Raw genomic sequence first — 13330 nt, forward strand, 5'->3', positions numbered from 1 at the left:
TCTTTTGTTTTCGTTTTCTCTGTATTTTTCATCGATTTAATCCCGACTCTATAAAATTGTATAAGTCTATTCTATTTATTCCATTGTCTGGTGTTCTGAAGTTTCACAATGCTCTATCTTGGTGTTTTTCATGTATTGTACTAGGCACATCGTGGCTCTTTTAACTCAGAAATCTTATTTTTTAGCTATAGAAAATGTTCTTGAATTATACTTTTGATAATATTCTTCCCTCTATTTCATTATCTTTTTCTGGAACTCCTGTTATTTGATTTCATATACTGCTTTTCCAACTTTTCTTCTCCAGATTGCAATCCTTTTTTTTTCTTTTTTTTCCCTCCTGACTCTTTTTTCCCCGGGAAATCTCCTCAGCCTTATCTTCTAATGTTTCTACAGAGTTTTCAATTCCGCTATTGCATTTAATTGTTTGCTGAATATTCTTTTTCTATAGCAGCCTATTCCTATTTGATGGATGCAATCTATACTTTCTTATCTCAGTGAAGACTTTTTTTTTTCCCCAATCTTCCTCTCCTTGTGTTTCCGTTTCTGCTTGGGTCCTTTTATTTTTATTTTATTGTGATAGGAGCACTTAATGTGAGATCTACCCTCTTAAATTTGTAAGTGTCCAGTACAGTATTACTAAGTATAGACCCAATGTTGTACAGCAGATCTTTAGAACACATTTATCTTGCATAACTGACACTATGCAAGTCGAATAGCAATTCCCCATTTCCCCCTTTCCCTGGGCCCTGGAAACCAACATTCTACTCTCTACTTCTATGAATTTGACTATTTTAGATATACAGTATTTGTCTTTCTGTCACTGTTTTTTTCACTTTAGCATAATTTCCTCAAGGTTCACCCTTGTTGTCATATAGCAGGATCTCCTATTTTTTTCAGGCTGAAAATATTCCATTGTACACATATACCAAATTTTCTTGATTCATTTATCGATGGACACTTAGGTTGTTTCCACACTCCAATGAACATGAAAATGCAAATATGTATTCAAGATTCTGATTGCATTTATTTTGGATAAATACCCAAAAGTGGGATTGCTGGATCATATGGTAGTTCTATTTTTAAGTTTTCTAGGACTCTCCATACTGTTTTTCCACAGTAGCTGCACCATTTTACATTCCCATAAAAAGTGTACAAGGATTCATTTCTCCACATCCTTGCTAACACTTACCTTTTTTTTTTTTTAATAATTACCACCCCAACAGGTGTGAGGCAATATCTCATTGTGGTTTTGATTTGCATTTCCCTGATGATTAGTGATGTCGAATGTCTTTTTATGTACCTGTTGGTCATTTGTAGGTCTGTGAGGAAATGTCTACTCAAGTACTTTGCCCATTTTTTAATCGGGTTATTTATTGTTGTCTTTTTCCTATTGAGTTGTAGGAGTTTCTTATATATTTTGGATACTAATCCCTTATCAGTCATGTGGATTGCAAATATTTTCTCCCATTTTGTAGGTTGCCTTTTCACTGTTGATTGTTTCTTTTGTTGTGAAAAAGTTTTTTGGTTGTATGTAGTCCCGCTTGTCTACTTTTGCTTTTGTTACCTGTGCTCATGGTGTCATATCCAACAAATCATTGCCAAAACCAATGTCATGAAGTTTTTCCCCTATGCTTTCTTCTAAGAGTTTTTCAGTTTCTGATAAGTCTTTGGAGTTGATTTTTATGTATGGTGTAAGGTTAAGGGGCCAATTTCATTTCTTTGTTATGTGGATATCCAGTTTCCCAACATCATTTGTTGAAGAGAGAAGCTAGGATCTAGTGAATACTTGCATGCTAGACCAAACTACAATCTTTGTTCTCAGTACCCAACAGGATTCTACTGTATGTCAGGTCCCAGCAGCACTCTGAAACAGGCAAGACAGTATCCAATCCTTTGTGTGGCTCCCAGAAAATTTAGTGCGTTTGATGTATGGTTCAGTCCTTTCCTTCCCTCCCTAGAGAGAAGCTGGGAGCTGGGGATTCCCTGCTGTGCTGGGGGAAAGGTTTTTGGTGACAGGGTATCTTGAACATTCCTTCTGGCTTTGATATGGATGGATTTGTGCTTGTCTGGGGTTCAGAAGCCCCTCAACTAGCTTCTAGATTTCTCACAAATGAAATTAGTACATGCATTGCTATTGAATTGGTGTGTCCATGAGGGAAGGGGGCTTCATTTTCCAACACCTTTCTGATGTCACTCCCGTATTTTGCTTTGTTTTATCTCTGTTTTATGTTAGAGGTTTCCCCAAAAGTCTGGTGATCCTTGGTTCTCTATTCATATTTAAGAGGGGACCCTAAAAGGCTAATTGGAATCTCTATGGCCTACTTGTGATTTGTCACATAGTTGGCTTCACTGCAGGGTGTTCTTGTCAGTTTCATGGAAGGACTACTGAAGTCAGTATCTTTAGATATATTCTTTAAGGTTTCTCAGAATTCTCAAGAAAGTATCTTCCATTCTCCGAACTGGAAGGTTCAAGTCTGGCTGCTAATATTTTGGAAACTGAGCAGAGAAACAAGCTTTTGGGCTGGGATGGGAATAGACATTGGGTGAGCAGGTTCTACAATTTAGAATGTACAATTTCTTTTACTTCTCCCTCTTCTTTGTATCTGAAGAAGTTGGCTTTTTCTGTATAATAAATAACCCCAAAAATCTCAGTAGCATAAAATGAAAGCATTTATTTCTTATTCTGTCTACCATGTTTCCCCAAAAATAAGACCTAGCCAGACCATCAGCTCTAACAGCTCTAATGCATCTTTTGGAGCAAAAATTAATATAAAACCCAGTCTTATTTTAATATAATATAGGACCCGGTCTTATATAAGACCGGGTGTTAAATAATATAATATAAAACCGCTTCTTATATTAATTTTTGCTCCAAAAGACGCATTAGAGCTGATGGTCCGGCTAGGTCTTATTTTCGGGGAAACATGGTACTGGTTGGCTTAGGCAGCTCTGCTTCAGACTACAGGTCTGCTGATCAACTGGGGCAGCTCTCTGCACTCTACAGGTTGCCTGTGGCTAATCTGCTCTGTCTGGGGCTATTCTGCTCTGGGTCCCACAGGAGAAGCAGAAGCTGATTAGGACATATTCTTCTCAAGATGGCAAAAGTGTAAGAGGATAAAATCAACCATTTAAGCATATTTAAGCATATTTCATATGTTTTTTTCACTGATATCCTATTGCCAAAGCAAGTCACACAGCCAACTCCAAAGCCAAAGAGTGAAAAGGAGGTTTTGGTGAGGAAGAAAAGTATACCTTCTCAAAAAGAACATTGTTCATTAGAGGATTTGTGGACAATGGACAATTTCTATAGTGAAACAATTTGAGATTAAAATTATTTTCTCACCTAAATAATCTGATCCTCTGAAGAGTTCAGGTGATGAGAAGCTACTGAAACTCTCTTCAAGACTCTTGTATTCTGTGTAAGAATCTGTGATTGAATCACTCAGACGAGAACTAGAAATATTATGCTGCAAACTCAATCCTGTAGAATAAACAAAAAGGGTAAAATGTTTCAATAGTACACAGACTCAAAATCCTAGAACTCAAATTTGTAGAAATGTACATGCAGTTGTATGCTAAAAATGTAAAATTACTTCCACATATAAGTGAATAGGCATCCTATTTGTATACCATTTTAATTTCAAACTTAGAAAATAATTGTTTTTGATGTACAGAATTTACGCTTATACCTTCCATCATCATAATCCTTTTCCATTGTTTTCCAAAATTTTGTAACTTATTCCTTCCCTACTTTGATTTAGTTGTGATTCTTGACTCAAAAATCCAAGTTTTATATTTAAGTAACCTACTAACTGTAAGCTAACTAGCTAAGGAGAAGAAAAGGTGATTCTAGTTATTCCATTTAAAAAACAATGAAGGCGGCCAGATGGCTCAGTTGATTGGAACGTGAGCTCTGAGCAGCCAGGTTGCCGGTTTGATTCCACATGGGCCAATGGGCTGCGCCCTCCGCAACCAGATTGAAGACAAACGTCGTGAGCTAAACTGCTGCTGAGTGGTCGGTGGGCAGCTGGATAGCTCAGTGGGTTGGAATGTATGCCCTTAACAACAACGTTGCCGGTTCAACTCCCACATGGGATAGTGGGCTGTGGCCTTCCGCCACTAGACTGAAAAAACCGGTGACTGGACTTGGAGCTGAGCTGCGCCCTCCACAGCTAAGATTGAAGGACAACAATTTGACTCAGAGCTGAGAAAAAAAGACACACTGTTCCCCAATAAAGTTCTGAAGGTACATGCTGTAAAATCTTTTTTAAAAAGGGGCGGCCGGATGGCTCCGTTGTTTAGAGCACGAGCTCTGACCAACAAGGTTGCCATTTTGATTCCCACATGGGATGAGAGGCGGCATCCCCTTCAACTAAGACTGAAAACGGCGACTGGACTTGGAGCTGAGTTGTGTCCTCCACTACTAGATTGAAGGATTGATGAGCCCTAGAGAAACACACTGTTCCCCAATAAAAAAATTTTAAAAACAAACAAAAAAATGAGCCTAAAAATAGACAAATAGATCAAATGAAATGATAGAGAGCCTAGAAATATATCTAATATATTAATATATTAATATATAAAATAAAATAATAAATAATAAATAATAAAAATAATAAATATATATACACATATGTATATATATGTATATAAATGTATATATATGTATATATATGAACAACTGATTTTTGACCAAGGCAATTCAGCAGAGAAAGGATATTCTTTTTAAAAAATTAATTATGCTGGAACAATTGGATATCCATACACAAAAGCAAAACAAAACAAAAAATTTACGCTTACACCTTCCATCATATAAAAATATTAACACTAAATGGATCATAGACCTAAATGTAAATCCAGAAAAAAAAAACCAGAGGAGACCCTGAGTTAGTTAGATTTCTTTGATATAACACTAAAAGGATGAGTTATAAAACAATAGCAATGATAAACTGGAGTTCATCAAATTTAAAAACTTCTGTTCAGAAGAGATTAAGATGAAAAGACAAACCACAAACTAAGAGAAAACATTTGCAAATGTACTGGAACCCAGAATATAAAGAAACCTGAAAATTCAATATTAAGAAAACAGGTAAAATATTTGAATAAAGAACCTCCCAGACTTAGAGGTCATAAAGTCATTCTTGTGAGAGTGGACTAGAATGAAGAATTTTCCAATAAATTACAGGGACAGAACTTAGTACTACAAGTTAAGAATCAGAAAGTTCAGTAACAAAAGAGAAAACATACTCTGCTATAGTCAGTCAGCATTTATTAAACACTCTCAACATGCAAAAGAGAGGTCAATAGTATAGAAACTGGTGGGGTGGGGTTAAGAGATGAAAGGGGAGCACTGTTTTGAAAACCTATTATCTCCTGTTTTGGAGCTGACTTATGCCTAACTCTGCTCATCTATTACCTACCTGAGAACTAACTGTCCTTCCTAGTTTAACTCATCACACCTTTTTCTCCCACTCCAACTCCCTCCTTAAAGCTGACATTTGTTTCCTACCTGGCCACTTCTTCCTGACACCACTGCAACACTTAAATTGATTGACCCAATCTTCTACCCTTCTTCACCTACTCAGATGTCAGAGGTAGGTTATCCCTCTGAGCATCTTCATTTCCCCTACTCCAACTGCCCTAGAGAGTCCTGTCCCTGTACTTGCTCCTTTTTATTCTTCTCACTCGGCCTTCATCCTTTCCACCCATTTGTTGTTATAGTTCATCTCTCTTGCCTTCCATCTCTCAAAATTCCACGAATACTACTCACAGGAGATCTACACCTTCCACCAAACCCCAGAACTCAACCCAGGCTCACAAATTAGGTAAGCCCCATATTCACCATCTGGGTTGTTGGGTGGAGAAAATAATAAGTATTCATTATTTTCAGTGGAAATAATATCAGTGGAAGGTTGTTTCTGGTGTCACAAGTTAGAAATGTAAATGCATTTATATTAAATTATACTATACAGTTTTAAAAAGTCAAATAGTTCTACAACGCTTACAACAAAAACTACAATCTCGTCTCATACTTCCCCATCATAATTCTATACTCGCTAGAGACAACTGCTTTTAACTCTATTAACTGTTTCTTTTAAAGTCTACCTGTAATTTCTAATTTAAATGTATTCAACAATTCTATTATTATGACTGCTCAAATATATTTACAGCTGAGCCATATACTATGCGCTATATTAATCACTTTTGCTACAAGTCTTTGTTTTTTCTTGATTACTTAATTTTAAAATTAGTTTTCTAAGTATCTATCATATTTCATCCCAACTTTCTTGCAAGAGTATAAATTTACTCTCAATACTTTAAAAGACACCAGGTTATCTATCAGTTCCTTTTTTTTCTTTTTTTTCCTTTCTTCCTCCCTCCCTCTCCCTTCTCCTCTTCTTTCCTTCCTTCTTTTTTCCATTTTTTTAAAGAAGTATTGCAATTGGACATCTCAATACACTTGCTTAAATTTGGACTGATTGTCCTCTAGACATGCTGCACAGGTTTCTTGGGATTTCCCTTTATCATTATCCTAAGAAATTCTTTCACATACTTCCTGTATTAGAGCTTTTGATTCCTGGATCCCATGATTTCTTCTTTATTGATTTACTCTCTGATTTTATTGGAGTATCTCCCTCATTTCTGAGAAAAGGTGCATGAAAGAACTGTCTAAAAAATTCTTTATACTATCTTCACACTTGAGTAATGGTTTGGCTGGCTAAAGAATTCTAGACTAATATATTAATAAGACTGATTCCACTTTTCAATATTTGACAGATTAAAACTTCACTGCTCCCCCTTATCCTTCTGCCCCACATCTGGGCAAACTGGTAAAAAGGCCCTGGTGCTCCATCTTTTAACAATGGTGTCAAAAACATGCACAGGAAAATTCATCACGGCCCCATCCTCTTAACTACATAAAAACCCCAATCCAATCTCCTTTCCCCACTCTCTCAAGCCATTTTCAGGCCTGCTTGGGAGTCACTTTCCATGCCAGAAAACCTCACTATATGAGTAATAATCCTTTCATTACTTCTTGGTATGTGGGTGACATGATCAGTTGTGAAATCTGAACCAAATTTTGGGTGGGGACCTATCCTGTCTCTGCAAAATCAGTTCTCTTCAGAATTTTAAACGCATTTTTCCACCATGTTCTATATTCTGGAGTTGCTCTTGAGAAGTTTAATGCCATTCATATTCATGATTGCTAATTTGCAATCAGCAATTATTTCTCTGGAAGACTGAAGATTTTTTTATTCTGAGTATTTTCTAATTACATAACATTGTGCCTTCTTGTGGGTCTTTTCTCATTCACTGTAACAGTCAGTTGGTGGATTCTTTCAATATGTACACTCATGATCATTATTAATTCTAAAAAAAAATTCTAGTTTTATGTGTTCAATAATTTCCCTTGTGTTCACAATGTATGGAACTACTATTTTTCAAGATGTTAGAATGCCTGGACTCAGCTTCTAATTATTTTTCTTTTTTTAATAGCAGCTTTATTGAAATAAAATTCATATTCCATAAATCTCAACATTTTAAAGTATACAATTAAATAAAAGTTGTGTCACCAATGCCATAATTTTTATCTTCTTTCTTCTCTTTAATGTTTGTTCAACTTTTAGAATATTTCCTTGACTTCATCATCTAATTCTTCATAGAACATTATATTTGTGATTTTATATTTTTATTTTTCAAGAATTCTTCTTGTTCTCTCAATGTTCTTTTTTGTAGTAGCCTGCACTTGTTTCATAGATACTTTTCATCTTTCTGAGGATAATAATAAAAATATGGCTTTTAAAAGTTTCTTTTTCCTTGCATTGTCTGTGTCCTTCAAGTTTCTTTGTATTTGGCATCTCTTTTACTTTAAATGTTTTCTTTCAATGCCTGGTAATTCTTTAACGTTTAAGAACGAGGTACTGAAATAACAGTTGGAAACTGGATGTATGAGTGAAGTTTAGGAAGTAGTGAGCTTTACTGAAGGGTATTTATACAGGGACCAGGTCATTACTGCCAGAATATAGGTCTTCTCTTGGGAAGAAAAGTTTCCAAAAGAGAAATCCTCCAGTCTCCTAATTTGGGTGTATTTTCCTGAGTAGGACAAGGGGTCAGGAGGTTTCACCACTAAGTATACAGATCTTACCAATTCCCTTCCCTCCTCCCTCCCCACTGTTAAGTTTTCAATATTGCATCTCCGCCCTGAGCAGTACCTAGCACCCCTGAGTCCAGACCCTCTGCTTCAAAGTCTCTGGACTGCCAGAGACTTGGGAAAAAGAGTAGTTGCCTGGTCACAGTGTTGGGGAAGGGATCAAAGTATGTAACTGCTACTTTTAAAGATTTCCCCAAATCCTATTTTCAAGACTATCTATACCCATTCTTTCAGGAATACGTGATGCCTCTAATTTTTTAAACTACAGCCTAAGTCAGTTTGCTTCTTGGTTTGTTCTTATTCTAGGTACCCCCTTTTTGTCCCTAAAAAAATATTTTTTGTCTGTTACGCCAATAATGATTTATTTATCTACCTTCCAGATTCCAAAATTGTTGGTAATCTATTGTCAGCTGAGGTCTCCTTCTTTTTCTCCATCTTGTAGCTTCATGCCTTCTTTACACTTTTAGTGATATTTCAGTGAGATTTCAGAAGGGAGAAATAAATGTGTATGTTCAATCTTTCACATTAAATATGAAGTCCTGAATTAATTTTCATCATATTGCAAAGTCACTAGATTTCAAGATAGAATTAAAATAATTGTATGTTACATAGGATTAATCCTATGGGCTGCTCAAAACCTAACCATTTACATTTTATTATGAGAAAAATCATTCCAGGTTTCAAATATCAATCAACAAATGTACTCTTAGACTATAACCAGTTTGTAAATCAGAGATAGTCTATTTTCTATTTCCTTATACCTTTCACACATAAACTTGATAAATCTAGTAACCAAGGACATTTATCATATATTTAAACTACAATTTTAGAAAATACTGATTATAATTAAATGGTTTATTTTCTCTAAACAGAGTACAAAACTCATTCAATAAGTATTTGAAACTATACTGTGTCTCAAGAATGGAATAGGAAGATAAAAGGTAGTGCGTCTTCTCAATGGCTTTAGAGCCAAAAGGAACGGAAACAATTATACTACGGTTTTCAGTTCTATGACAGAAGTATACAAAGAATGCCACAGAACTATCAGGATAGGACAACTCATGTAGAAAGAGAGAAGAGCGATCAGAAGCTTCCCAGAAGAGATGGTACCTGAATTTATTTTTGAAGAACAAGTAGGAGCTAACCAGCCAAAAAAAATAAAAAAGGATTAAAAAGCATTTGTTGAGCACCTCCCATGTTCTTCTGTACTATAGTCCAGGAAATAGACCTCAATCCTATCTTCTAGCTTGCTAATTTGATTTTCAGCTGAATTAATTCAATATTAGGCTCATTTATTGAGTTTGTAAATTTGGTATTTTTAGTTTCCAGGGATATAGTTTTTTTATAGTAGCCTGTTATATTATGGATTCAATGACTTATTGTCTCTAAAGAGATATTTAAAGTTTTCTGCCATTTCCTCAGGTGTTAGTCCTTCTATTTGTTGCATTTGTTGCTTGTGTTCCATGGCACTGGCTTTCTTCAAAAGTTTGGCTGTTCCTGGTTATCTGTTCGTATTTCTATTTTAGTCTCTGTATGGCAATGAGTATAAACTCTGTAGCCTAATTCTGGAGATTTTTAGAAGAGTAATGAGTCATTCTGGTAACTTATGTTCTGGGGGGAGTTATCCCCCTATATATTCTGGGTATTGTAGGTTACATGGGGACACTGCCCTAATTGTCTGGCTAGTGTCCATACTGGAAGTCTCCTGTGTCAGAATTACCACTTCAGAGAGCCATCCTGTATCTTTATCCTTAAAAGCATCAGTATAATCTATCTCTTTTACTTTTTTCTCCCTCTGCTACTTTTGCAGTATCTGGATTTACTTCACACTCTCCTCTGTTTCTCACTCCAGCACCAACACTGACCTTAGGAACCAACCCCTTAGTTCACTTTGCTTGGGAGTAGGTCTCAGGGTTTCATCCTGGCAACAGGCACCGGTAGCTGCCAGTGTTTTCAGTAATAAGGGAATGAGGAGAAGAGGACAGGGCATATAGTGCTTAATCTAGGAATAGATATCATACGGATTTGGTTATTTTGAAAATGCAAAACTAATGTCAACTTTTATGTTAGTTCTATCGCCTTGAAACTTCCTTTAAGGTCCCTTCTATTATAGTTTTTTATACTTATTGACTAAGCATAATCATCTCTAGAACTATTCTTACCTCTGCAGTGGTTTTTGTCTGCTCTTTGTCTTCATTAATCTGATCTCATATGCTTTTAAGAATTCCTCAGTATTTCTGGTGTGCTGATGGAATCCTTCTTTGCTTTCAAAAATAACTTCAATTACACCAATATGTAGGTGGCTCACAAATTTCTATCAGCTGCCCTCCATATCCAACTGCCTATTTGTCATTGCTGCTTAGTCATCTTAAAGGCACCCATAATTTAATATTAAAAAAATGAAATTTATGATCTTTCCCTCAAACAAGTTTTTTTGTTTGTTTGTTTGTTTCAGTAAATGGCACCACCTTATATATTCAGTTATGCAAGCCAGAAACAGGTGTCATCATTGATACTTCTATTTCCTTCATTCTTCACTTGCAAAATTCTGTCAGTTTTACTTCCTTAAACTAGCAATCATATATGCCCACTTTTTCCCATTTCCAATGTCATCCGTTGGTACAAAATGCCATCATTTCTCCGCTAAACTACTGCAATCACCTCCTAACTGGTCTATTTGCATCCATTTCTACTTCTGTCCATACTGTAGTTAAAGTGATCGTATCATTCTCTATTTAAAAGACTCGAGTGGCTTTCTGCTGCTCCAAAGATAAACACCAATAGCTTTGACATAGCCTGCAAGGCTACACAAGGCCTCTCTGTCTGTCTAACCTTGACTTATTATCACATCTCCTCCTCTTCTCTGTACTACAGACACACTGGCATTCTTTCAGTTTACTGAACGTATAACGCTCAGTCCCACGTTAGGGTCTTTACAAAACATGCTGTTTCCTCTTCCTGGATTGCTCTTCACTCACCTCTTTGCATAGTTACTATCTACTCTTCTTCAGATCTCAACTGAATTGCCATTCGTTCACGGATGCCTTCCCTAATCTCTCTAACTAAAACTTGATTAATTACAAGAAAGTCCATCTCTCTTTTGTGGCACTTACACAGCTGTAATTTACTAGTGTGTATTTGAAGGCTTTGAGGATGAAGGTCAGCACAGGCAGAAGGATTCACCGTGTACTGGGAGAAAGATACCGCTTCCACTGAGATGGAAAGATGGGAGAGATACAAAGGGATGCTTATGTTTGTAGGAAAGATAACTGAGGGAGTTCACATTTGACAGTCTTACCTGATACTAATTCACTATCTGAGGAACTACTGTCAACCTGGAGGTCATCAGTCACTGACTCCTATGTGAAATAAGAATTAAAGATATAGTACAAATTATGAGATTGAGTATTTTCATCTTATACTGTTATATCACATTGACTTGCTTATTTTGAAAATGAAAAACTAATGTCAACTTTGTATACTAGTTTCATATGTATAATAGTATTTCAGCTATTGATCACAGGTATAATCTTATATTTAATATTAAATCTGAAAATAAATATTAAATAATGTTGTGGACATTTTTTTAAAGTTTCAGGTACGATGGTGTCAATTTGCAAACATGAATCAAAACCTTTAAACCTGATCCAACCTTTGACCCACTGCAAAGTATTTGTCTTAGGAAAACAATATTTCAGGTATACAAAAAAACTTCTGCAGTAGGATGTTTAATGATATCTATAACAGCAACCCCTTAGAAACAATCTCAACTGTCCAACCACAGCAAAACAGTACTACAAATTACAGGAACTTTCTATAAGAGAAAGCACTATACAGACACTAAAAATCATATTTTGAAGACTACTAAATGTTGGAGGAATACACAATCAGATAATATGTAAAATGAAAAAAGGCACAGCCAAAAAAATGGAAAGAAATATACAAAAATTAGAAGAAATTGCTTAAACACTTTTTTTTTTTTGCATAACCTATATCATCTACAAGGAATACTTAACATTGTTATAACCTGGGGTAAGAGCCTTTTGAAAAAATGTTTTTAATGAAACTGCTCTCTGCCCAAAAACATGTTATAGAGGAATATGTAAATTGAAACACTGGAACACAACTATCAAATTTAATGACAATGTCAGAAGAGTCACAGACAATTTTTAAAATCCAAGTTTTCCAAACTACTACTATATATCTTTAAAATACTGTACAGAATCCAAATGAAATACGGTAAATCAAGAAGTTATATAATTTTCTGGGAGATACCAAGATAGCACAGTAAATAAATGCTGTGCTTACCTTCTCTTACGAACACATCAAAATTACAATTGAACTACTAAATAACCATCATTGAGAATTGACTAAAATTTTGCTAAACTGAAGCTCTACAACCAAAGATGTGCAGAAGAAGCCACCTCAAGACTGGTAGGGGCAGAGATGCAGAATGGGCTGGTCCCACACCCGTGTGTGACCATTGAAGATAGGGAGGGATATTACAACTGTGGAGATCCCCCTTCCCCCCAGAGAAGCGAGAAGTCCCAGCCTCACCCCAGCCCAGGGTTCCAGTGCCAGGAAGAGAAGTCCCCATAATTTCTGGTTGTAAAAACAAGTGGAGACAGAAGGCGACTGCATTCTCACGCGCTCCTCTTAAAGGGACCATGTGTGGACTTACCCACCAACAGAATCACTCACTCTGAGCTCCAGCGCTGGGCAACAGCTGGAAAGGAGGCAGGAACGTATGATAGAGAACTGAGTTGTCTGACTTGCGGGGGCTGGAGAGGTGGCTTTCTCCTGGATGGAGGAGCTGGTAGAGGCCATTGTTTCTTTATTGAGCCCTCCTCCTTCCTGACATGCAGACACAGGTGGCCACCATATCTGAGTCTCTGCCGTTAGTTCGCCATGCTCTGGCAACTGGAGACCATGCCCTGCCCAACTTTTGGACACACCCAAGCCACTTCCAGTGGCTTTTTCGTACAAACTGCCTGCCTTAGCTCATGCTGCAGACTTTCCTAGGGTCTCTCAAAGGTTCACAGAACCCAGACAAGCAGCATCTGGCTTGACCATATCCTGTACCTCTGGCTGAGCAGCCCTAGGCTGGCACTAGCGGCAACCAGCCTTGGTTTGTGGCTTGGCCTCTCAAGGAGCATCTAAGCATGGCACGGGCAGCAG

General features: G+C 36.7%; 1 protein-coding gene across 1 annotated transcript in view; it reads right to left on the reverse strand.

Moving 5' to 3' along the window:
* Positions 1–13330, reverse strand: part of MEIKIN (meiotic kinetochore factor) — a gene marked incomplete at both ends in the record, with an annotated part of 76410 nt that overhangs the window by 59345 nt on the left and 3735 nt on the right. The window contains 2 exon segments of the mRNA XM_081036203.1: positions 3344–3481; positions 11451–11511. Coding sequence (XP_080892329.1) covers positions 3344–3481; positions 11451–11511 — 199 coding nt within the window.

The sequence above is a fragment of the Rhinolophus hipposideros genome (genome assembly GCF_964194185.1).
Source record: "Rhinolophus hipposideros genome assembly, chromosome: 23".
NCBI classification, from domain to species: domain Eukaryota; kingdom Metazoa; phylum Chordata; class Mammalia; order Chiroptera; family Rhinolophidae; genus Rhinolophus; species Rhinolophus hipposideros.